This window comes from Bufo gargarizans, chromosome 2 (assembly GCF_014858855.1).
Source record: "Bufo gargarizans isolate SCDJY-AF-19 chromosome 2, ASM1485885v1, whole genome shotgun sequence".
In the NCBI taxonomy this organism is placed as follows: Eukaryota; Metazoa; Chordata; class Amphibia; order Anura; family Bufonidae; genus Bufo; species Bufo gargarizans.
In genome coordinates, this window is record NC_058081.1 from 294,525,699 (window position 1) to 294,552,106 (window position 26,408).

The following is a 26,408-nucleotide window of genomic DNA, read 5'->3' on the forward strand; positions in this document are numbered from 1 at the left end:
GCCACGTAGAATTAAAGGGACTCTGTCACCAGTTTCTAACCCCCCCCTTTTATAACTATGGTTCTCTCCATGGTCCCCTTCTCATTACAAAGCTGTTGTTATAAGTTAAATCCGCCGTGTAGTTTTCATAAAAATCGCTTTTATCTAACCTGTCAATCTTCAGGATAAGGTGCCCAGGGCGTTTCTGATGGTCTGAATCTGCTGCTCTTCGCCGCCGCCGTTGGTGCCCAGCTCCTCCCATGATCCTTTCAGCGCCACCTCGATGTAATGCAATCCGCCTCCGGCTCTCCTCAGTGCCCCCTCCTCCTTTTCAAAGATCTCGCGCGTGCGCACAGGCCTGTGCCTGATGCGCCCGTGCGGACTTTTAGATTCTGCCTCGTGGAGCGAAGTGCGCGTTCGCGCATATTCGCGCGCGTTCGCGCATGTGCGCGCGCATGCGCACTTCGCTCAACGAGGCAGAATCTAAACGTCCGCACGGGCGCATCAGGCACAGGCCTGTGCGCACGCGCGAGATCTTTGAAAAGGAGGAGGGGGCACTGAGGAGAGCCGGAGGCGGATTGCATTACATCGAGGTGGCGCTGAAAGGATCATGGGAGGAGCTGGGCACCAACGGCGGCGGCGAAGAGCGGCAGATTCAGACCATCAGAAACGCCCTGGGCACCTTATCCTGAAGATTGACAGGTTAGATAAAAGCGATTTTTATGAAAACTACACGGCGGATTTAACTTATAACAACAGCTTTGTAATGAGAAGGGGACCATGGAGAGAACCATAGTTATAAAAGGGGGGGTTAGAAACTGGTGACAGAGTCCCTTTAAGGCAGTTCTGAAGGCAAAAGGGGGTCCAGCACTGTATTAGTATGGTGTTTCTAATAATTCTTTAGGTGAGTGTATGTACACACTAGAAAGATTAGAATATTTTTTAAACAAAATTGTGCCATAGACTTCATATTTCTGCATATCATACGCAAATTATTTCGTTTTTATTCCGTTTAGTACATTAATGATATAGAAAAGTTTCTGAAGTGCTATTCATCTTAACTATCTTTCCTTAGATGTGGAAGTGAAATCTATTTCTAATTTTTCAGAGATACAAGCCATCATCAACAAGTACTACTGCTGTATCCTCATCCACGCCGTCACTGTCGTCATCCACTAGTTCTTTATATTCTTCGAGTTTGTTAAACCGGCCAAGCAGCCTAACTGGACTCTCGTCGTCTTACTCAAACTTATCAAGGTTTTCATCAAAAGAGCCAGAGAGAGGTAATGTCAAAGGATCAACCATTTACATTGTTTTCCAGAACAGAATATTATTGGGACTGAGTGTAATACCATACACAGCCACTATACAATGTACGGCACTGTGCATGGTATTACCCCCAAATCGGTATAAAAACCGCGGAAAACCCTTTTAAAGTTGTTGGCCAAAAAGGTATGGGCAGATAATTCTCAGTTGCTGATTTTGTCGGACGCTTTAAAAATTAAAACTGTGCAATGGTGGGAAATGATAAAAGAAACAGTACCTAGTGGATCCCCCAGCTTTTCTGCAATGCCACTTAGGAGCTCCAAGTTGATTTAGTTTACTGTGCTGTAGGACTTAAAGGGGTTGTGCCATAAACTAGTTTTCATTGAAGTTACCTCATTTGCGGTTCTCTCTTACCCCCCCGTGCTTTAATCCTACTTCCTGGTTTGTCATGTTTCTGTTGTCCTATATACCTTAGGGCAGTAAGATGTGTCCTGACATCAGATCATGTGACACTAACCACGCCCCTTGTTCTTACCAATGACGCTTGTGCGTCCTACATTACAAGGCTCCAATGCAGGACTTACGGTAACGTACAGCAACTGAATATCAGAACAGATTTGTTAGAGAGCAATGGGACGCTAATAACGTCAGAATAAGGCAATTTTGATAAATGGTGGTATTTAGGGAAAGATACGACGGTGATATCTGTGTTCTATACACTTAGATTAGTGGCACAACCCCTTTAATGTTTACACACATAACTACTGCAGCCAAACCCTGGCCTTGCCGGAGCAGCGGTGCTGGAACGCTGGGGAATTTAATAGTCAAGTACAAGCCGCTAGCAGCGTGTTTCCGACGATAATTTTCTTCCTGAAGGCTGATGCGGCTGAAGCTCGGAAAACATTTTTATCCTCTGCCGGCGCGCTTATCTAGACATGCTTGAAGTCAAGGGGGCAGCGGCTTCCTTACTTCAAGTCACGGTAACCACGCCCCCTTCACTGTGACTGACAGTCGGCAGTTTGGCTGGCTTTGCCAAACTCTCTGCATAAGTGCTGTCAGTCACAGCGAAGGGGAAGGGAAGGGGGCGTGGTTACCGTGACTTGAAGCAAGGAGGCCGCTGCCCCCTTGACTTCAAGCCTGACTAGAGAAGTGTGCCGGCAGAGGATAAAAGAAAATTTTCTGAGGTTTAGCCACATCGGCCTTCAGGAAGAAAATTGTCGGAAACAAGCTGCTGGCTACTGTCAGGTACTGCTGGCGGCTTGGGATGGTTTTTGGAGGTGACTGGTTCCCTTTAAATTATTTTATACAATTTGCCACCTTTTAGCCCATTTTTCTCCCCATTGTTTTTTCGGAAAACCCTTTTAATCCAGAACCAGTCTCTTACATTCACACAACTGCAATATAATGTTGAATTTCACAAGACCAGAAGCAGACAATAGCGCAATAGAGAGAATCGATTAAAACATTCTTGATCAAAAAATAAGTAGTTGTACTATGTTTTTTGTTTTGCTTTGTTCTTCTGGATTCTTTACCCTTACAAGTGGATTTTACATAGTTTTCAATTCCTGGCAATAATCTGACAGCTTGCGGGTCACAATGATGAGAGTATAGGAATTTTGCTGTAACTGTAATGCAGTCGTTTTTTTTTATGCAACATTGTCATTTGTTTTTCCTAGATGAGGATAGAGAGTCTGAAGACAAATCTCAGTCCAAGTCAATAAGAGAAAGACGACGGCCCAGGGAGAAAAGGCGATCTACAGGGGTCTCTTTTTGGACTCAAGATGTAAGTGTCAGAAGTAGGATTAGTAGTTGTGAACTGCATTGCAGATGGTCTGTAGATTCCTAGAATAAATTTAGTTGAAATTATTTCAGCCTTAGCCAACCTAATATTGAATGAGTTTGGAAAGTAGAGAACAGAAAAAAAAATTCTATCCTGCATAGTGTTAGATTTCATTGTTGAGCTGTGTTCACATCACATTTTTGTCCCACGTTTTGTGTAACATATATGTTTGGGAGAAAAAGGATGCAAAACACATAGTATACTATGCTTTTCCACCCTGCGTTCAAGGTATCCTTTATTTTTCTTAGGGCTCTTTCACACTTGCGTTGTTCTGTTCCGGCATAGAGTTCAGTCATCGGGGCTCTATGCCGGAAGAATCCTGATCAGGATTATCCCCATGCATTCTGAATGGAGAGAAACCCGTTCAGGATGCATCAGGATGTCTTCAGTTCAGGACCGGAACGTTTTTTGGCCGTTTTTTGGAACGTTTTAATGCTCATTGAAAGGCATTAATCCGGATCCGGCCTTAAGCTAAACGTCGTTTTGGCGCATTACCGGATCCGATGTTTAGCTTTTTCTGAATGGTTACAATGGCTGCCGGGACGCTAAAGTCCTGTTTGCCATGGTAAAGTGTAGTGGGGAGCGGGGGAGCAGTATACTTGCCGTCCGTGCGGCTCCCGGGGTGCTTCAGAGTGACGTCAGGGCGCCCCACGCACCTGGATGACGTGATCGCATGGACACGTCATCCATGCGCATGGGGCGCTCTGACGTAATTCTGGAGCGCCCCGGGAGCCGCACGGACAGTAAGTATACTGCTCCCCACTACTACTATGGCAACCAGGACTTTAATAGCGTCCTGGCTGCCATAGTAACACTGAACGCATTTTGAAGACTGATCCGTCTTCAAATGCTTTCAGTTCACTTGCATTTTTCCGAATCCGGCGTTTAATTCCGGCAAATGGAGTACACGACAGATCCGCAAGTGTGAAAGAGTACACGCAAGTGTGAAAGAGCCCTTACAAAGGAACCCTATGCTAGAGCATGACACTGCATGGCATCTGTCAGAGGCATCCATTTAACCTATGTTGTGTGCATTAAACATGGGAGAAAAAACCTGAAGTGAACACAGCCTTAAAAAGGACCTTTCATGGGTCCAGACATGATTAAATAACTAGCAGGTTATGTAGGGCATAGAGCAGGGGTGTAATATCGCTTACTAGTTTGTCTGGGTGCCGCTCCGTTCGCTGCCTGGTATGTTATATGAATAGCATCGGTACAGAGAGGAGGAGACTGCCCTGTTTCTCTCCTACTTGGGAACTGCCTAAATACAGTCAGGTCCATAAATATTGGGACATCGACACAATTCAAAAATTTTTGACTCTATACACCACCACAATGGATTTGAAATAAAACAAACAAGATGTGCTTTAACTGCAGACTGTCGGATTTATTTGAGGGTATTTTACACCCAAATCAGGTGAACTGTGTAGGAATTACAACAGTTTGCATATGTGCCTCCCACTTGTTAACCACCTCCCGTCCACCCACCTCCCGTTCCAGAACGTCCATTCAGAAACTGCAGAAGGCAGGGACAGTGCCCAGGTGTCCCTGCCTTCTGGATCGCTGCATACACAGTGTATGCAGAGCAGGAAGCTCTATGCGCTTCCTTTTCCGGCAAGGCAGTCATGTGATCGCCGGGAGCTGTGTGAGGGTCTTTAAGAGACCTCAATCAGCCCTGCACTGAGGCTGTACAGCGCTGTATTGCCCTGCACTGAGGCTGTACAGCGCTGTATAGCCTCTCTGGGGGGGGGGGGGGCGGGTGCGTGGTGTATTTCTCCTGTAACTGGGGCTACTATGTCAGCCCCAGTTACAGGAGAAATCAACAGTGGGAAAAAAAAGTGAAGTAAATGTCCCCCAGAGGTATTTGTATGACCTTTATGGGGGACGAAAAGTGTAAAATAAAAAATATAAAAATAGTGTTAAAAAAATATAAAAAGGTTTCACATGTAAAAAAATAATAAAATTCCCCAAGTAAGGAATAAAAAATGTTAAAAATAGAAAAAATAAAATAGACATATTTGGTATTGCAGCGTCTGACGGTTGGCTCTATAAATATCACATGATCCACCCAGTCCGATAAACACCATTAAAAAAAATTACTGTCAAAAAAAGCCATTTGGGTCACCTTACATCACAAAAAGTACAACACCAAGTGATCAAAAAGGTGTATCTCCCACAAAAATGGTACCAATAAAACAGTCACCTCATCCTGCAAAAAAAATGAGCCCCTACATAAGAAAATCTCTCAAAATAAAAAAACTATAGCTCTCAGGACATGGACACATTAAAACATGTTTTTTGTTTAAAAAATGCTATTATTGTGTAAAACTTAAATAAATAAGAACAAGTATACATATTAGGTATCCCCTCAGGTGAACGCTGTAAAAATAAATAAATAAAAACTGCTAAAACAACCAATTTTTTGGTCACCTTGCCTCATAAAGTGTTATAATGAATCATATGTACCCAAAAATAGTACTAATAAAACTGGCACCTTATCCCCTAGTTTCCAAAATGGGGTCACTTGTTGGGAGTTTCTACTGTAAGGGTGCATCAGGGGGGCTTCAAATGGGACATGGCATCTAAAAACAATGTGGAGTTCCTTTTCTTCTGCGCCCTGCTGTGTGCCCATACAGGGAGTTTATGACCACATGTGGGGTGTTTCTGCAAACCGCAGAATCTGGGTAATAAATATTGAGTTTTGTTTGGCTGTTAACCATCGATGTGTTAAAGACAAAATTGGATTAAAATGGAAAATCTGCCCAAAAAGTGAAATTTTAAAATTTGAGCTCCATTTTCCTCTAATTCTTGTGGCATGCCTAAAGAGTTAACCAAGTTTGTAAAATCGGTTTTAAGTAACTTGAGGGGTGTAGTTTCTACAATGGGGTCATTTATGGAGGTATCCACTATGTAGGCCCCACAAAGTGACTTCAGACCTGAACTGGTCCTTAACTGCCTCAGGACCGCCGCACGCAGGATTCCGTCCTGGTGGCAGCCCTGTTATTCCTCTTTAAACACGCCGGCGCATCATCTCGCGAGAGGCGAGATTTCCTGTGAACACGCGCACACAGGATCCGGAGGTAAACGAGTGCATCTACAGCCTGCCAGTGGCGATCATTCGCTGGCAGGCTGTAGATGCGATTTAATGACATTTCCAAAATGATGCCAACATAAAGTAGACATATGGGGAATGTTAAGTAATAAATATTTTATGAGGTATCGCTTTCTGTTTTAAAATTTAGAAAATTGCGAATTTTTTTAAATTTTTTGTAAATTTGGGATTTTTTTTAAATAAATAAAGGTGAAATATATTGACTCAAATTTATGACTATCATGAAGTACAATGTGTCACGAGAAAACAGTCTCTGAATGACTTGGACAAGTAAAGGCGTTCCAAAGTTATTACCACATAAGATATGTCAGATTTGCAAAATTAGGCCTGGTCAGGAAGGGGGCAAATGGCCCAGATGGGGAGTGGTTAAAGGACCAAAAGTAATGGGACAATTGGCTTCTCAGCTGTTCCATGCTCAGGTGTGTTTTATTCCCTCATTATCCTAATTGCAATGAGCAGATAAAAGGTCCAGAGTTCATTTCAAGTGTGCTATTTGGAATCTGTTGCTGTCAACTCTCAGGGACAGCTCTTTGGATCCTTTCTTATCAGTGAAGCAAGCCATCATTGGGCTAAAAAATTAAAATAAATTGAGAGATGGCGAAAACATTAGGCGTGGCCAAAACTGTTTGGAACATTCTTAAAAAGAAGGAACGCACCGTGAGCTCAGCAACACCAAAAGATCCAGATGACCACGGAAAACTGTGGTGGATGACCGAAGAATGCTTTCCCTGGTGAAGAAAACACCCTTCACAACAGTTGGCCAGATCAAGAACACTCTCCAGGAGGTAGGTGTATGTGTGTCAGTCAACAATCAAGAGAAGACTTCACCAGAGTGACTACAGAGGGTTCACCACAAGAGGTAAACCATTGGTGAGCCTCAAAAACAGGAAGGCCAGATTAGAGTTTGCCAAACAACAACTAAAAAAAGCCATCACAGTTCTGGAACAACATCCTATGTACAGATGAGACCAAAATCAACTTGTACCAGAGTGATGGGAAGTGAAGAGTATGGAGAAGGAAAGGAACTGCTCATGATCCTAAGCATGCCACCTCATCAGTGAAGCATGGTGGTGGTGGCGTCATGGCGGGGACATGTATGGCTGCCAATGGAACGGTTTCTCTTGCATTTATTGATGATGTGACTGCTGACAGAAGCAGCAGGATGAATTATTAAGTCTTTAGGACAATATTATCTGCTCATATTCAGCCAAATGCTTCAGAACTCATTGGATGGCGCTTCACAGTGCAGATGGACAATGACCCAAAGCATACTGCAAAAGCAACCAAATAGTTTTTTTAGGGAAAGAAGTGGAATGTTATGCAATGGCCAAGTCCATCACCTGACCTGAATCTGATTGAGCATGCATTTCACTTGCTGAAGACATAACTGAAGTGACGATAAGGCTGAGCTAGCTGGGCACCTACGAGGGTAACGCCGCTCCTGGGCACTTGCGAGCCCTCATTTGCATATGCTACTAAGTTGTTTTTTGACGGTTTTATAAGTCAAGGATTGCTCATAAAGGAACTTTGATGACATACTCCCTTTAAAATCCATTGTGGTGGTGTATAGAGCCAAAAATGTTAGAATTGTGTCAATGTCCCAATATTTATGGACCTGACTGTAGTTGTTCCCTATTGAGTTTTTTTTTTTTTACTAAATTGCTCCTGTTGGTAGGGGAAATGTAAAAAAAAAAAAAAAAAAGTTGCCAGATTTTCAGCAAGGTATATATCTTTTTGTGTTTTCTAAATGGAAGTGATCCACTTACTTTTCTTATTCATGCCTTTGAATGCTGCAACAGTCACTATGTGGACCAGGACAGGATTCTAGAAGAAGAAATGTATTTTTCATACCTATACCCATAATACTGTTCCATTTCAGGATCATAATAGGAGGTCGGAGCTCTCCTTCCAAGATGGCGCTCATGACATTACACTATCTAGGCCATGAACATATTCTGATCCCTTTGCTGTTTACATCCTGCTGGCCATGGGCAAGGTCAAATGCACCACTCCAGCCAATGACTTGCTTGTGGCCACATGACCGCTGAATTGAGTCATTGACTGAAGCGCTGCATGTGACCATGCTGTAAACAGCACAAGGACTGGAACAGCATGGCGATGTTAAGTATAACTCTTCTGGTTCAGGGGGCTGGCTGCGAACACAAGAAAACCCATTTTAATCTTAATACCTCTTAAAAATTTAACACTGCCAGCAATTTGAGCTGTCAATTATTGGAATGGTTTTTATTTGATCTTTTGTCCAACCTCTTATGTCGAAGCATAAATTTAAAGATATTCTTTCATGGTTGCTTACAGAGTGATGAAAATGAGCCAGATCATCATTCAGATACAGAGGACGGCCCAATTAGGAGGGACACCAGGGTAAGTATTCCCAGATATTTGGGGATGGTTGTGATGATGGTTTATATTAGTAATAGTTGATGGTCACCGCAAATTGAAATTGCTGGATAGGCCATTTACAAGAATTGCACTTTATGGCCTCATGCACACGAACGTTGTTTCGGTCCGCATCCGAGCCACAGTTTTTGCGGCTTGGATGCGGACCCATTCACTTCAACGGGGCAGCAAAAGATGCGGACAGCACTATTATTCATGCTCTTGATAATATGTGACTGTTGCAAAACGCACAACGGTCGTGTGCATGAGGCCTATCTCTGAGGCTTCTCTAATAATTCAGCCACTGTTTCTGATATCCATCTTGTATGCAAAGTCTGTTTTAGGGAAGTTGCTGAAAAGCCTGCTTATTCTGATAAAAAATCTGTGATGTTTCCAGTTCTCAGGTTTGAGAAATGTCTCTTTTTTAAAAGGGGTATCTCAGAAATAAGGCCTCATGCACACCACCTCCGTTCAGTTTTTTTGGCGGATAGGATGGGGACCCATTCATTTCAATAGGTCAGCAAAAAAACTGATGGTTCATCAGTTTGTGTTCCGCGTCCGTTGTCAGTGTTTCCCTTCAGCAAAAAAAAGAGTGCATATTTTTTACTCATACTTTTTTCACATTTGCGGACAAGGATAGGCATTTATTACAAGGGATCTGTGGAAAAAAACGGATGCCGCATCCGTTTTTTTGGCGGACGCGAAAAACTGTCGTGTGCATGAGGCCTAATAATGATGATGGCTTTTATCCTCGATAGGTCATTATCACATCAGTGGGAGTCCCAAGTCCTTGCATGCCCCCGATCAGCTGTTTCATGGAGCTGCTGCACCCACCGAAGCTTCGGTGAGTGATGCAGGCTCCTGGCAGCTTTCCAAGGATAGCGCCATAGACTGTATAGTGGCAGTGCTTGGTATTGCAGATCAGCCCCAGTGATGTCACTGGCCTAGTAAGAGGATGTGGCGATCAAGGCCTCTAACAGCTGATTAGCGCAGGTCCCGGGTGTCCACAGATCTGATACTAATGACCTGTCCTGGGGATAAATATATTTTCCTGGATAACCCCTTTAACATGTCAAAAAAATTGTTCAAACAGAAGAGTCTCTACAGGATAGGGCAGGGATCAGCAACCTCCAGCACTCCAGCTGTTCTGAAACTACAACTCCCAGAATCCTCCTTTCACTTCAGTGGGAGTTACAAGAACAGCTGAGTAAATGTGCTTACTGGGAGTTGTAGTTTTACAGCAGCTGGCGTGCCAAAGGTTGTTAAGGAGAAGAGTCTGGCGAGGGTCTTTGTTCCCTTGTTTGAAAGGAGCAGCGGTCTGCTCCATGGAACTCTTTGGGAATGCCAGAGATGGCCAAGTGCGTGCACGCGAGACTGCCGCTTCATTCAAACACATTTTCGTGGTGAGTAGCACTCAGATCCCTGCCGTTCAGACATTTATTCCCTATCGTGTGGATAGGGGATAAGTGTTTGTCATAGAACAACCCCATTAAAGTTTTATAGAGGGATTATGCAGTTCCCATCCTGCGTGTGGCTAACATAAAATCCTTTGACAGCATAGCTCTGCTTTATTTAACCTTTTAATTTTCTCATTTTTGGCTAAACATGTGCAAAGAGCCATTTCCTAATATGTATGCTGGTAATGAAGCTTGCATAAACATAGGCAAAATGCTTACACGACAGGATGTTTGGGATTTTTGGGTCCAATGTCTTATGTAAATAGGATTAAGACTAACCTCGCAGGTTCCTTTCAGCAGTTTATTCCTGGTGGTGTGTAAAGCATACCACCAAACCTGGCAGCAGCTCAAGAATGCTAACAAGCAGATGAAAGGTCACTAGTCGGCCACATTGATCCAAGTGAGAAACCCAACACAAACCTGTATTGCCAAGATGTTTTATGGAAACTTGACAAACCAGTTGAAATGATTTAATACTAAAGGCTTTGGCAACCCTTTAAAAGTTTTTTGATCTTCCCTTCTCCGTAAATGTTTCGAGGAAGGGCTGCTACGTGTGCCCTGGGAAAAACTGTAACCAGGCATCCAAACTACGTAAGCCTAATATATTGAAAGGACGAGAGGGCTCATGGACTGTACCCAGGGCTTTCTAGGTTTCTCTCTGCTTCTTTACCTCTAACCTGTGTCATGACTCAAGTTTTAATTCTTTTTTTCCCCATTTTTTTTCCTCCCATCTTCTATAGACTGATCACATATCTCGGTAAGTAGTACTTGTATAACAATTGGTTTCACTTAGGGTTTGCATATAATTTTACAGTGCTGCCTCTTTCCACCATGTTCACCCAGAGGAAATTTCATGCGGAATCTGACAATCTGTGAAAATGCAATGTTATAGAGCAGATTCAGTGGAGCAGATTGATATCTAGTTTTTTGGGAAGATTCAGTAAAACTTGTAATTTATACATCTAAGGGCTCATTCACAAGACCGCATGAATGAGTCCGTATCCGTTCCGCAATATTGCAGAACGGGTGTGGGCCATTTAATTTCAATGGGACTGTAAAAGATGTGGGGCAGCACACAGTGTAGAGTAGAGCGCTGCTTTATATACGCATTCCTTGGCAGGGAACAGGCAACAATTTGCAGCAGACGGTCTTCTGCCTGTGAAGCAGCATTATCAATTCTCCATGCATTAATTTTCAAACTTTTTTTTTTGTTTTCAATTTTTCTTAACATTTAGTGCGTTTGCTTTCAGGTATACAACAGGAAGCACAGGTGCTTTATCCACTGACCGATACGAATCAAATATTGGATCAACCAGTTACTTAGAAAGATTTAGACCTGGTCATAGTAGATTAGACAAAGATGACTCCACAGACTTTAAAAAGGTAATGAGTTCTTAAAGGATCCCGTAAGTGTTAATCATGATTATGTGATCTTTATTTGGCTGCCACTCCTTTACTTATTTGTGCTCCTAAGAACTTTATTACTTGAGGTTCACAATTTCAAGCTTAAAATGACAAATTCATAATTATTTTTATGTTTTTTAATATCTGTTTTAGTTATATGAACAGATTATGGCAGAAAATGAGAAATTGAAGGCCCAGCTGCACGACACCAACTTGGAGTTGACAGACCTAAAGTTACAACTTGAAAAAGCAACACAGGTTTGGGTGACACTTTTATCTTTGCATAGAGCAAACTGCTGAAACTCAGGTTTAGTATTTGAATATAAATCTACTTCCATTACGTGTGTACAGCATAGTTGTGCTTTAGTGTATAGAACGCTGAAGTTTGCAGATTTTGCCTTGAAAATGTTAGGAGCCCCCAGTGTCAGATTCCACCACATTTAGGGCTCATGCACACGAACGTATTTTCTTTCTGCTTCCGTTCTGTTTTTTTTTGCAGACCATATGTGAAACCTTTCACTTCAATGCGACTGTAGAAAATACAGAAGTTACTCACGTGTGCATTCATTTTCAGTTTGTCCGCATGGCCGTTCTGCAAAAAAGTAGTGCATGTCCTATTATTGTCTGCAAATCACAGTCCGAGGCCCCATTGAAGTCAATGGGTCCGCAAAAAATACAAAATGCACACGGAACACATCCGTATTTTGCGGATCCATACTGTAGAAATGCTATGCCCAGCCCATATTGCGCATTTGTTTGGTGCTTAATAAGTTACTGTTTCTGTATACGATCTGCAAAACACGGATGAAATACGGAAACCATACGGATATGTTTTGTGCAATAACTGAACGGAAGAGGACTTAAATCAGAGGGGGGAAAAACCTCAGATACGGAACAACGAATCAGTGAAAAACAGACCGCAAAACAATGTGCGTGAGCCCTACCTGGAAAGAATAGCTCAGCACGCAGCACTATATTTTTTCAGTAAACCTGATAGACCCCATTTTAGATTGAGTGCTGTTGGCGTCTGTCATGTGGTGATAGTTGCAATACACTGCTGTCTTGAATAAGGCTAGGCTCACATCTACTGTGCAGGTTCCAGCAGGATCCTCTGTCTCAGAATGTGATAAAGGATGGAATAGCTCTGCATGGATTTTCATCTTATGCAGTAGAATGCTGGAATCTTTACTGGAAATTCGACTGACCCAGTTATATGCTGGGCCTGGTAATTTATCTTTCCTCTCGTATAACGGAACTCTAATATGAACAGTTTGTCTGGGAGTATTTTTTTTACTCCCTTGATCTCAATAGAAAAATAAGTTTTGAATTCTTCCTTATCGACAATGATGTCCCCTTATTTACCATTGCACCTCGCCCCTCTTCAGATCTCCATCTAACAGTGCTAGGTCTGTTAAAGTGGTCACATGGCTAATGGGTGAGCCACAAATGCACCAACATTATGTATGCAATGCTTACCTGCATGCCGTCTCCATTGTGCCAGTGATGCGGTGTAATTACCATTGCTAGTCCTATTCATTTGAATGGGTGAACAGTACTAACTAAACTGCACCACCGCTACAATACAGACGGCTCAGCACTCGCACAGCTTTATTGGCAGAGTTGCTGGGAGTCGGACCCCCACTGATCTGATATTGATGACCTATTACGAGGATAGCTCATCGATGATATGACACTGCACAATCCCTTTTAGCCCAAGAGCAAAGGGAAAAAAAAATATTCTTTAACCTCTTAACAGCCATGACAGCTGTACCAGATCTGTGTTGAAAAGGATCCTGGTGAATACATTGAATAAACACATGTAGGTAAGATTCAGCACGATTCTCCTAGTTTATCCAAGCAGGAAAAATCTATTGATTAGAGCAGGCATGCTCTACCTGCAGCCCTCCAGCTGTTGCAAAACTACAACTACAACATGTCTGAGCCCTAGCACAGCACCAAAGTTTCTCAAGTAGCTCGGGACCTAACGCTAAACCTACCTGGGCCGTGTGGGCAATACCAGGGGCCAGTGGGCTATTTACAGGAGCGCAAGGTCCGACTCAAAGCAATCTCCCAGTAACCTCCAGCATGTGACCATGCATACAATGGGAGGAGGCAGAGAGCTCTGAGCCCCACCCAAGACTGGCTGATATAGCCCGGGCCTCACATGTGCACCAGAATGCTGCCTGTAGAGGGAAACAAAGGCACATTCAGACTAGGCATTTCTACACCTACAATTCTCATGACCCTGATGTATACATGCTCTGACCTCTATATTCATTTTTGCTGCTTGGATCATGATTTTCAAGGAACTTTAATGTGAGAATTGTGCTGGAGACTTGCTGAGGTGAGCTGATCAGCTGTTTTTCATAATCCATTGGCTTAGTATGGCTGGTTTGGGTTTTTTCTTTTTTGTGAATGCCGAGAATATTATTCTTGCCACCAAAAGCCTTCAAGCCTTACTATTGGTGGTCGTCAAATAATGAAATTGGATTACCCAGTATGGTAGAGCTGATTTAGTTGTGACAGTAGACTTCAAGGGACCTTCCTGGACTCATCTGGTTCCTACAGTCTAATGTGTTCAGACTATTATTTGTAATGTAACCCAAGTTTTCTGTGTTGCAGAGGCAAGAAAGATTTGCGGACAGATCACTTTTAGAAATTGAAAAAAGGGTAAGTGTTCCCGTTTTTGTTTTATTTACTCAGCTTCTGCCTGCTCTGAAACCAGTCGGACTAACCTAGAATGATGGATGACTAGGAAAGTAGAATAGGATCTTGTAAATGTCTTAAAGTTTTTTTTTGGGAATGCATAATTTCTAACAGGTGCTGGCAGCCTGCCTGTTTCTGAAAGGAGCATACTTACCTGCTCCCACTTCTCCATCTTCTGTTCCAGAGTTTTTCTTTCTCCCCGGGATGGTCACCTGAGTCCACAAGATACTTAAACAATACAAAAAATCATGGGCATCACTGCATCCAAAAACACCTGTACTATGAAAATATTTATCCCATGGGAAAAAAGTCAAAATGGCTGATTCTCCATTTTTTTTTTTCCCATTGCTTCACTTACCCCAAAAAGTTGAATAAAATGTAATTAAAAAGTCACACACACTCCAAAATGGTTCAGTTTTGCTGCATAGGGACCTAACCCGTGTTTTTTTTTTTTTCCAATTCCACACCATTTGGATTTTTTTTTTCTGCTTCCCACTCCATTGTATGCCATATTATAATAGTATAGTATAACTCATCCCGCAAAAAACAAGCCCTCATACGGCTATGTGAATGGAAAAATAAAAGTTATGGCCCTGTGAAGACAGGGAAGCAAAATTAAATAAACCTCAAGTATCCAAGAGGTTAAAGAGCAGTTCTTCATTTTGTGCTTTGCCCTTTACCAGCCAGATCCATTAGACTAGATGGACACTTCTAGGCACTCTGGTCAGCTCTTCCTGCATCCAGGTGCAATGGGTAATGTCTTTGGGGTAGTTTTCTTTTCCCTTTTTTGTGTAATGTTATGCAGAAATTGAAATGTCTCTATAGGTTTGTCAATAGTAATTTCTATGAAATGGTTTGTTTGAAAGGTAACCTGCGAGAACCAGTGTGGTGAACCTGCTGGTATGAGCGACACGGTGCGGTGTCCATTTCTGTGTATGGTCACTGTATTTTACACACAAGTGCTTTTTTAAAGGCGGCTTATTACTTCCAGCCTTAACTGTCGACTTACATCTAAAATAATGCTACTAGTATGTAAAGGGATGTTGCATTACACATGCTAAAGCTTTGCTGCTTTTGGTTCTGCATCAAAGTCTTGGCTTCCAAATCTTTTGTAACATACGTGATTGTTCAATGAGAAGCTAATGTTAGCAGAAAATATATTCATTTCTCTCCCCGTACACACATACTACTGCTGCAGAGGAAATGCCAGACTGACTGGTGGTTGGCGATTCCTGGTCCCTCTCCTGAGACCCCTGGCATAAAGTAGATTTCACTCAGATTGGAGTCAGGGAATTGGCTTTCAAAGATGCATGTACTAAATAAAAAAACTACTTCTGGTCAGGAAGGGGGCAGTAAATGTCCTGGTCTTGAACTGATTAATCAAAGTCAAGTGTGCACAATACAGTACATTAACTAATGCTGCACACTTCCTGGGAGTTTTTGTTTGTTTTCTCACTACAGCAATATGTGAACACAGGCTTGTTCACAGCACATTTTGTCTTCCTTTTAATATATATGCCAGGAGAAACTCCTGAACGTACACAAAGGCTTAAAGAGGACCTTTCACCTATTATGACACTGTGAACCAAGTATACAGGCATGTAGAGCGGCGCCCGGGGATCTCACTGCACTTACTATTATCCTCGAGCGCCGCTCCGTTCTCCTGCTATGCCCTCCGGTCACAAAGTTATGGTAGGCGGAGTCTGCCCTTGTTCTTCTGTAGCGCTGGCCAATCGCATTGCAGAGCTCACAGCCTGGGAGAAAATAACCTCCCAGGCTGTGAGCTCTGCGCTCCGATTGGCCAGCGCTAGAGCAGAACAAGGGCAGACTCCACCTACCATAACTTAGTGACTGAAATCTCCGCCTACTATAACTTGGTGAGCGGAGATACCGGAGGGAATAGCAGGAGAACGGAGCGGCGCCCAGGGATAATAAGTGCAGTGAGATCCCCGGGCGCCGCTCTACATGTCTGTATTCTTGGTTCACAGTGTCAGGATCGGTGAAAGGTCCTCTTTAAGTGGGTTATTCACCCCCAGGACATTTTCTACAGACAGCCCGACCCCCTCATGACCACACTTGTGGTGTTAAAGGGAGCCTGTCATCAACTTTATGCTGACCTCCCTGAGGGCAGCATAAAATAGTGACAGAAATGCTGATGTCAGCGGTGTGTCACTCATGAGCTTGATAAGTGGTTGCTGAGAACCATCATCATACCCATTGCAGCTCAGGCCTTGAAAAGAGCCAAATCTACATGAAGAGTTACGGTTATTCCTAATTTCCTGCTCTCATCCATTTGCTGATCATGGACAGTTCTCTCCTAGAGAGAAAGGGAGAAAACTAGGTAGAAGAATCAGCAGGTGGGCAGGGAGAGCAGGAATCCATGGATAACCATGACTCCTGTCACGTGGTAGTGACTCTTTTCCAGGCCCAGTCTGCAATGATTGTGATGTTGGTTCTTGGCAACCACTTATTTTTAACTTATTAATGACAGACTGCTGAAATCAGCTCACCTGTCACTACTTTATTCTGCTTTTAGTATGGACAGCATAAAGTTGATGCTTCCCTTTAATTATAATTATCTGATCCCCCTTCACTCCTCCGCGGCGATGCAGGTCCCTGTGTGTCAACATCTGACACATAACCAATGCGGCCATTGGCTGCAGCAGTCATGTAATCCACGTCAAAACAGATGTTTAAACACAGGGACCCGCATAGCCAATGGAACGAAGATCAGGTAAATATAATTACCACTGTGGGTCTGGCCACACTCTGGGGGATCTGTAGAAAATGTCCAGTGAGGTGAAGAATGTTTTTTTTTTTTTTTTTTTTTTTCAGTTGCAGTTTTCTGATTTCTATCTATTTATTTATTTATTTATTTATTCATGTTTTTTTTCTTTGGAAGGGACAGTGCACTGGTGATTAGGCAACACATGATCTATGCATTCACTGCAGTCTCTCTATATACACATCACTGACACTAATCGAATAATGGTACCTGGCGAATATATTACTGTTCATGCATCTGAGCCCCCTCTGTACAGGGAATCCCCTGTGCATGCTTTTAGTGCAACATCATTCAATATGAGCGCAGTATTCATCAATTTCTACTGACTGTGTTGCAAATGCATACTTCTGAATGGTAGCGCAGTGTTGCAGGAGCATCTCATTAGAGGGCTACTGACAATGGAGCCACAGTATTTATTACTTACCTCGAAGAATACTTTCATCATGGTAGGTTAGAACTCTTATTTCTACAGTCTTTCTATCCCCTCTGCTTGATAACACACAGAGTACTCTTGCTGGAAAAATGTTTTCGGACACATTCACGCTCCGCATGTTATGTGCGTTGTCCTCTTGATTGCTTTACGATAATTGTATAACATGCCCTCTTATTAAGGGGTAGTTGTCATTTTCTCCTATTGATCTAAACAGAGAAAAATCACAATATTGAACAACCTATGAAAAAATTATTCAGTGTAAAATGGTCATGCAGTTTCTTAACCCAGTTTAAAAAAAGAAAAAACTTCCCATAGCCTGGTCAAAAACTGCATTACTAAACTGGGTACGGATTCAGTCATGCTTACGATAGCTGAAGTCAGAATGTACTGACCTAGTTCACCATGAATGTCCGAGTTTGCATTTTCCATTGTGGCAGACAGGGAAGTAAATCTTTGTTTTATGTAATATATGCTCTTTGATGTTAGTTCACAGGAAGTTCCTGCACGGTGCAAAGATGTATGTATTACAGATGCATGGCATTTCATTGTTTTCTTTTTATTTGTCTGTGACGGAACATGTAATTGTGAACATCAGACCATTTAATATCCTTATTTTTACTTTAGGAAAGAAGAGCTCTGGAGAGACGAATATCTGAAATGGAAGAGGAACTTAAAGTAAGTACTGTGTTTGAAAGGCAGAATGTACTCAATGAACACACCTTTATTTTGTAGGATGTAATGGTCTTTCAAAAGTCAGTTAAAGGGGTTATCTGGAGTTGTCTCCTCAGGATAGGTCGTCAACATCAGATCGGCGGGGGTCCGACACCCGGCACCCCTGCCGATCAGCTGCATGAGGAGATAAAACATGCAGTGTGCACGCGCCGTCTCCCATCTCTCCTCATAGCTCTGCTGCTATGTCTACGGCAAAGCAGCAGCAGAGCTGGAAGAGAGAAGGGATACGGTATGTGCACACTGTGTGTTCCGTCTCCTCATACAGCTGATCTGATATTGATTGCCTATCCTGGTAACTGCACATGCACGCAGCTAGTAATAAGCATTATTAAACTATCGTCACTGATGTCTAATAGTTTAATATAAATAATTAATGTTTACATACAGGTCCCCTGGCCTGTGTGCGGGTGCTGCACTGTAAACATGGCTGCTGATGGAGAGTTCTGTCAGTCAGTAGCCTCCATTCATTAATACGCGGGATGGATTTCGCCTGCTCTAGTTCTCCTGTCTGTCCCCAGTATAAGTGAATATAAGTGATGGAGAGTTCCATCCATCAGCAGCCATGTTTCCAGCGCAGGGGACCTTCAGGTAAACATAGTTTAATGAATATTTCCATCGGACGTCAGTGACTATAGTTTAATAATGCATGTGCTATACCAACATTTTTGCGGCTATTAATGTACACTGGCCAACACCAAACACAATCCTTTCTCTTTTTTACATAGTGAGATGATGATAAAGGGGTATTCCCATCTGGGTCATGGCATAACCACATGTTATGTCTCGAATGTCCAGTATGTGTAAGTTTCATCCCTGGGACCTGCTCCTATCTCAAGAACAGAGCCTTGACTCATGCCCACCGTAAATGGAGAAGTATCTTGTGGATATGCCATAACTGTCCCAAATGGAAATACCTTTTTAAGTAGGGCCTAAATGGCTCATGTTCATGGCAGACCTGAAGGGCCTATGTTAGGACCCCAGCTGCCTTGGCAAACCGTCGGCACACTGCAGTTGCACCACAGGGGCACAGATGAGCCTACAGGCGGAGCCCTCTCTATAAAACCATCTAGGTGCTGCGGTCAGTATCGACTGCAGCATCTGAGGGATTTAACTGCTGGGATTAGTTGAATTGGATCCCAGCTGTTGGAGCTGGGTATAAACTGTAATACGTTTTATGCTGCCAGCATCTGAAAGGGTTAAAACTAAACTGGTTGCTGTAATCAACAAAACCAATTTCTGATACACCATACGCAATTCCAGTTAGTATATTTAAACAGAACCTGTCACTTTGTTCATGCTGCTCTTTTTAAGGTGGTATGTAGAGTTTGGGGCATAAGTGTTTTTACAGAGTTGCACTATTGAACCCCAGCACGTGCTCGGTCTAAAACGACAGGCGTTGGGAGATTGTTCTAGTAGTGGTTCCCTTTTGTTCTGCCCTGCTGAGGGCTGTGGAGTTGGTAAGCTAAAGTTCTGACTGACTCTTGTATTTTATCACACTCAGACTTCTTTATAAATGGCCAATAATTTAGTAACACATTTCCTGTAGTTAAATGGTAAGCAGGCTACTTAGGTAAAACTTTAATCATATTTATTGGAATACAGTTGCTGAAATTCCTGACATTTTCTAAATTCCTGTAAGTAAATATGCAATACACCATGCGTATAATTGGAAACGCTTAATAATTGTAAGGCAGTTAAAAGCAGTATATGTATGTCCTGGAAATGCAGAGAATTATATGCAAGTCAAAATAGGAATAAAAGAAAAGTAAAGTGTAGCTGCTATATTCAGTGCTTGCCATGAAAGGGTTGTCTGGGAAGGAATAACTTTTCACAGGATCAACTGCTATGGAAAGATTCATACTTACTGCTATCTGCACTTCCGATCATGCAAACAGGCTTCCGTGTGTCTTGTCTTCCAGTCTGAGGGTTATTGCTTCTTCTCCGTCATGGGCATGATCATCTGCCCCAATGCAGCCAATGACTGGATTCAGCGGTGACGTCTTCATAAGAGACATATCACTGCCGAAGCCAGTTATTGGCTGCAGTTAAGCAGATGATCATGCCCATGCAGGGCATGAATTAAGCAAACTGCGGACCGGAAGATGGACACACAAGAGCCAACACACAGGACCAGAGCAGCGGGGAGTAGATATGATTCTTTTCATAGCAGAGGTGGGCTGCAGGCACCTGGGAAAAAATTATTTATTCTGGACAACACCTTTTAAGGGTCCATTCACACGTCTGTTGTTTGTTTCCTGATCTGTTCCGTTTTTTGCTGAACAGATCGGGACCAGATCTGGACCCGTTCATTTTCAATGGGTCCTGAAAAAAAACGGACAGCACAATGTCTGATTTTTTTTTTTTCAGGACCCATTGAAAATGAATGGGTCCAGATCTGGTCCAGATCTGTTCAGCAAAAAACGGAACAGATCAGGAAAGAAACAACGGACGTGTGAATGGACCCTAAGGCTGACTTCCTGTTCCGTCTAGAAGTTGAGATGACTGCAGGTATGCCTTTTCGTGATCTTTCTCCTCTGAACTTTAGAGGATGAACTTGCTACTGAGCATGTGCAGCACAGTTTCAGGCGCTGTAACTAAGAGCCTTGGAGCAGCATGAAGATAATTAGTATGAGAGACAGGAGATGACTGATTTTCTGTCAACACTAAAACCCTGCTTATCCCTGTTTATAGTGTAGGGGACAGCAGAGGTGAGAACTGTTTACCTATCAGCCCTATAACACACTGCTTATCGCTGCTTATTCTATAAACGACAGGTGAGAACACAGGAGAACTGAGAACTTATTTTCTGTCACCACTAGAATACCCTGCTTATCCCTGTTTATAGTGTAAGGGACAGGAGAGAACCATTTATCTATCAGCACTAGAACACCCTGCCTATTACGGTTTATAGTATAAGGGACAGGAGAGAACATACAAGAGATGAGAACTGATGATCTATCACCCCTAGAACACCCTGCTTATCACTGTTTATAGTATAAGGGACAGGGGAGGTGAGAACTGATTTTATATCATTACTAGAACCAGGGATCGACCGATTATCAGTTTTACCGATATTATCGGCCGATATTGAGGATTTTGACTGTTATCAGCATCTATTTTGCCGATATTCCGATAACGTATTGGGAACACAGATCGCGCTGCTGACAGCGCTCTCCGTGTTCCCTCAGCAGCACAGGGGAGAAGGAAGCAGTGTCTCCCTCCCCCTGTGCTGCTGCTGCCACTGCCACCATTGGGAGGACAGGGGACAAGAGAAGGGGAGGGGCTATGGCCACTGCGCCACCAATGAAGAGAACTGTCTCATTAATTCATATACAGGAGGTGGGAGCTGTCTGCAGGATCACATAGCCGGCTCCCAACCTCTATGACAAGCAGCTGCGATCTGCGGTAGTTAACCCCTCAGGTGCCGCGGATCGCAGCTACCGCTCATAGAGGTCGGGAGCCGTCTGTGATTCTGCAGCCAGCTCCCCCATCCTGTATATTAATAAATGAGAGAGATTTATTTTCATTGGTTCCGCCCCCAGTATTAATCATTGGTGGCAGTGGCCACAGGGTCCCCCCTCCTCCTCCGATCGGAGCCCCAGCAGTGTAAGCCTGGGGCTCTGATCGGTTACCATGGCAGCCAGGGCGCTATTGAAGCCCTGGCTGCCATGTTCAGCTCCCTGCTGCTGTGTGCACAAAGCACAGAGCAGCAGGGACAGTGTGAGATCCTATTCACCCTGATGGAGATCTATCAGGGCTCCCGACATCTATGAGCGGTAGCTGCGATCCGCGGCACCTGAGGGGTTAACTACCGCAGATCGCAGCTGCTTGTCATAGAGGTCGGGAGCCGGCTATGTGATCCTGCAGCCAGCTCCCACCTCCTGTATATGAATTAATGACACTGTTCTCTTCATTAGAGATCTATCAGGGTGAATGGGACAAGGGTTCTAGTCCCTAAGGGGGCTAAAAGTTAGTAAAAATAAAATAAAAAAATAGAAATGTAAAAAGAAAAAAACACCAAAATATTAAGTATAAATGAAAAAGAAAGATTTAAAACAAAAAAACATACACGTTAACAATAAACTAAACATATTCATTTTCAGCAGGAATTTTTATTTTATTTTTTTCAAAAATGAAAATTCACTTATCGGCCTAAAAGTTCACAAATTATCGGTATCGGCCTTAAAAAATCTATATCGGTCGATCCCTAACTAGAACACCCTGCTTATCCCTGTTTATAGTATATGGACAGAGGAGAACATATGAGAGATGAGAACTGATGATCTATCACCACTAGAACACCCTGCTTATCCCAATTTATAGTATAAGGACAGGAGAGGTGAGAACTGATTATTTATCACCACTAGAACACCCTGCTTATCCGTATATTTCTACCGACTCCATCCCAAAATAGCTTTGACTCCACAGCCCTGGCCCTTCTGCAGGTGACACACTCCCAATTTAAATATTCCTTTCAAACATGCTGGATTTGGTGCAGATTTTCTGTGTGCATTTCACTACGAGAATCCACATTTATCCAAGTTTACGTTACAATATATGCAAAAGGAGTTTTTAAGACTCTATTTGCATGTAGGAGTTTGCACAGTTTCCATGCTGATTTTTCAGCAGCCGTGTCTGAAACCAGACTTATCACTCCTAAACTGCACATCTGTGTGCAAAAACATGTATGTGCCTGTGCGCATCATCCTTGTAACTAATGCACCCTGCCCAAATGACTACTTAATCTGTAATTTACCTAAATTACATGAAGTACCCTGAAGGTCTCCATACACATTAGAGGAACACTGACTGCACCCACAAATTTAAGCAGGACTGACCTTTAAATGTGCATGGTCTTGTTGCGCCCACATGCAGAGCATACATGTGTACAGAGGAGGGATTGGTAAGGATGAGTAGCTTTGTGGTTTCAAACACAGCATTTTCAGAAAAGTGGATTGAAGAGTAATTAAAATATAAAGTGAAGATACTTGCTTCTTCCTGCAGGATACAAGTCTGGCTCTGGCTTAAAAAAATGGCAGTGGTGTTTTTTCTATTTAAAAAATAAATGTGGTGTGTGCAACCCCATAGGGGTTATCTGACTTGAACATCTCCTGAGTGCTCCTTAATGTGTTAAAATGATAAAAGATCAGATGCCGAACTGTCTAATCCACCACCATTTCCAGCACTGCTGTTCCGGTCTGTGCCTGGAGCTGTAATATAGGCATATACAGCACATGACTGCTGAAGCCAATTACTAACCTCAGTCTTGTGCCATGTGTTGTTGAGGCCAGTGAATGGCTGCAGTGGTCACATGCTATATGTATACTGCAACTTCACTGCTGCATCCTGTGAACACAAATTGGAGGTGACGCCCGTAGCAGTGCCACTGAAAACGGTGGAGGATTAACTGGTGTGTTTTTTTGTTTTTGTTTATCGCATTTAAGGGCAACCCCTTTAAAGGTGTTTAGCCACTTTCCAGCTGGCAGTTGTTTTGGTCAAAATGCTATATGCAGTTATGTATGCGCCATACTGTTATGTATCCCCCAGCTTTACCAGTATCAGTGACGTAAACATACTCACCTGTTATCATGGGCTTCAAGGTGGTGGCGACCACTCCCTCTGGGTACCTTCTATTCTGTGCTGGCACTGAACAGTAAATGCCTTCTGCCTGTATCTGCATACACCCTGGATGCAGCCAGGGGCCTCCATTAGGACAGTCATGTATGCGTGTATGGATCATACTTGACTGTGTGTGGCATTTTGACCATTTCCATTGGGAACAAGCCAACCACTTTAAGATGTCCACACTATTTAGCAATGTGATGAGCAGTCGCTGTACTATACATATAGGGGCATCCTAGCTACACTGCAGACATTCATTTCACAGATATCCTTTTAGATCTACTTGACATCTTGAAAAGTTTGTGTCCTGCATTATTTTTCCTTTCAACTTTATATATTTTGCAGCAATCCATCTCACCTCTGTCATGTCTGTTCTGATCCTTGCAGAACCTCCATCAAGTAAAACAGATACAGTCTTTGAGACAGTTAAATGAGCGACTGGTGGCTGAGAATAGAGCTTTGACCAGAGTGGTTGGCAAGCTCTCAGAGTCCTGTAGACACCTACAGTCTGTGGACTTGTAGTCTCCTTGGCCAGCCAGGCAGGTGCCCTGTGATGAGCAATTGCCTTTCAATATGGGTTCTTACTAGTGCATAAGTGTGCCTGGGGATTCGCTTGTTAATTACAGTGTGGCTTTCTGCATGCAGTGCTTTTTGTTTGAAATACTTATCCCCAGCACAAACCCTTCCCTAAAATCTGGTGTCCGCTCACCTTACTTCAGTAAAATTTAGGCTCTTCCATCTGCGTTGGATGTTCCTCTGAGGCTCCTTCGCAGATTCCAACATTTTCTCTTTATAAGAGAAATAGTGCAGTATACAGCACTAATGTTTCTGGCCAGAACCTGAGTGACCCCATAATAAGTCAGTATGGATTTTGGGTGCAGCTGGTGTCTGCCATTTGATGGATCAGGCACAGTGTTGTGGCCTCCATTATAAAGGAGATATGCCATTGTAGTTTTTATGGTAGGCATGTGGAATTCTTTTTGTCACTTTGGGTGCGTTTAACCAGAAGGTGTAGATGCGGTAAAATGGAAGATGTTGCTGTAGCCATTGCTGGTATCCTTTCCAGTACAGCAACAATTGTCTAATGTGACTTCAATTTGCCATAGCACACAACAGCTTGTCTGTGCTTCTGGAGGGTGTCAGACCTGAAGATTGTGTGAGAGATATGGGGGGACATTTTTCCTGTCTTCTAGTCAGTCATTCTAGTAAACGAGATCGACTTTGGCTCCATAAACTCCACTTTTACATGGCTACTGAATCGACATATTCCATTATGTGTGTGTTTTGTATAATACTAGGCAAGTTTTTAGTTTCTAGAGTTGGATAGTGACCAGTTCTCAACCTCAAGTTTGTAAGAATACTGATAATGGTTGTTTAGGACTTGATTTCTCCATCACACATTATGTATAGCGGTAGAGCGCTTGTTATTCCTGATCACATATTCCAATATCTTGGCCTTGGATCTTGAGACTGTCTCACACCATTGCATCCAGTATGACACATGTTTAACACAAAATGAACTTATTATCTGGCTTTACAGCTCATAATCTATAAAAAGAACCCCCTAGATCTCCTAATAAAATGCAGTTAGATTTTTACCTAATTTGGTCTCTTTCTGAAGTCTAGTATATCTGTATATAGTTTGGTCTATGAAATGATCTTAACCCCTTAAGGACCAGGCTCATTTTCACCTTAAGGACCAGGCCATTTTTTGCAAATCTGACCAGTGTCACTTTAAGTGCTGATAACTTTAAAACGCTTTTACTTATACAGGCCATTCTGAGATTGTTTTTTCGTCACATATTGTACTTCATGACACTGGTAAAATAAAGTCAAAAAAATTAATTTTTTTGCATAATAAAATACCTAATTTACCAAAAATTTGGAAAAATTAGCACATTTCAAAGTTTCAGTTTCTCTACTTCTGTAATACATAGTAATACCCCCAAAAATTGTGATGACTTAACATTCCCCATATGTCTACTTCATGTTTGAATTATTTTGGGAATGATATTTTATTTTTTGGGGATGTTACAAGGCTTAGAAGTTTAGAAGCAAATCTTGAAATTTTTCAGAAATTTACAAAAACCCAATTTTTAGGGACCACTACAGCTCTGAAGTCACTTTGCAAGGCTTACATAATAGAAACCGCCCAAAAATGACCCCATTCTATAAACTACACCCCTCAAGGTATTCAAAACTGATTTTACAAACTCTGTTAACCCTTTAGGTGTTGCACAAGAGTTATTGGCAAATGGGGATGAAATTTGAGAATTTCATTTTTTTGCCTAATTTTCAATTTTAACCCATTTTTTCCACTAACAAAGCAAGGGTTAACAGCCAAAAAAGACTGTATCTTTATTGCCCTGACTCTGCCGTTTACAGAAACACCCCATATGTGGCCGTAAACTACTGTACGGCCACACAGCGGGGCGTAGAGTGAAAGGTGCGCCGGATGGTTTTTGGAAGCCAGATTTTGCTGGACAGTTTTTTTGACACCATGTCCCATTTAAAGCCCCCTGATGCACCCCTAGAGTAGAAACTCCATAAAAGTGACCCCATCTAAGAAACTACACCCCTCAAGGTATTCAAAACTGATTTTACAAACTTCGTTAACCCTTTAGGTGTTGCACAAGAGTTATTGGCAAATGGGGATGAAATTTGAGAATTTCATT

The 26,408-nt window shown here is 42.6% G+C and overlaps 1 protein-coding gene across 5 annotated transcripts in view; it reads left to right on the plus strand.

The window, feature by feature from the left end:
- Window positions 1–26,408, plus strand: part of PPP1R12A (protein phosphatase 1 regulatory subunit 12A) — a 117,288-nt gene that overhangs the window by 77,467 nt on the left and 13,413 nt on the right. For 3 of the 5 annotated variants that reach the window (XM_044280398.1, XM_044280395.1, XM_044280397.1), the window contains 9 exons: window positions 1,088–1,262; window positions 2,922–3,028; window positions 8,514–8,579; window positions 10,792–10,808; window positions 11,302–11,434; window positions 11,609–11,713; window positions 14,078–14,125; window positions 18,004–18,054; window positions 24,121–24,272. In XM_044280398.1, coding sequence (XP_044136333.1) covers window positions 1,088–1,262; window positions 2,922–3,028; window positions 8,514–8,579; window positions 10,792–10,808; window positions 11,302–11,434; window positions 11,609–11,713; window positions 14,078–14,125; window positions 18,004–18,054; window positions 24,121–24,255 — 837 coding nt within the window. In that variant the 3' untranslated portion in view covers window positions 24,256–24,272. The remainder of the gene's footprint in view (window positions 1–1,087; window positions 1,263–2,921; window positions 3,029–8,513; window positions 8,580–10,791; window positions 10,809–11,301; window positions 11,435–11,608; window positions 11,714–14,077; window positions 14,126–18,003; window positions 18,055–24,120; window positions 24,273–26,408) is intronic. The other 2 variants (XM_044280396.1, XM_044280400.1) reach the window with 1 other exon arrangement.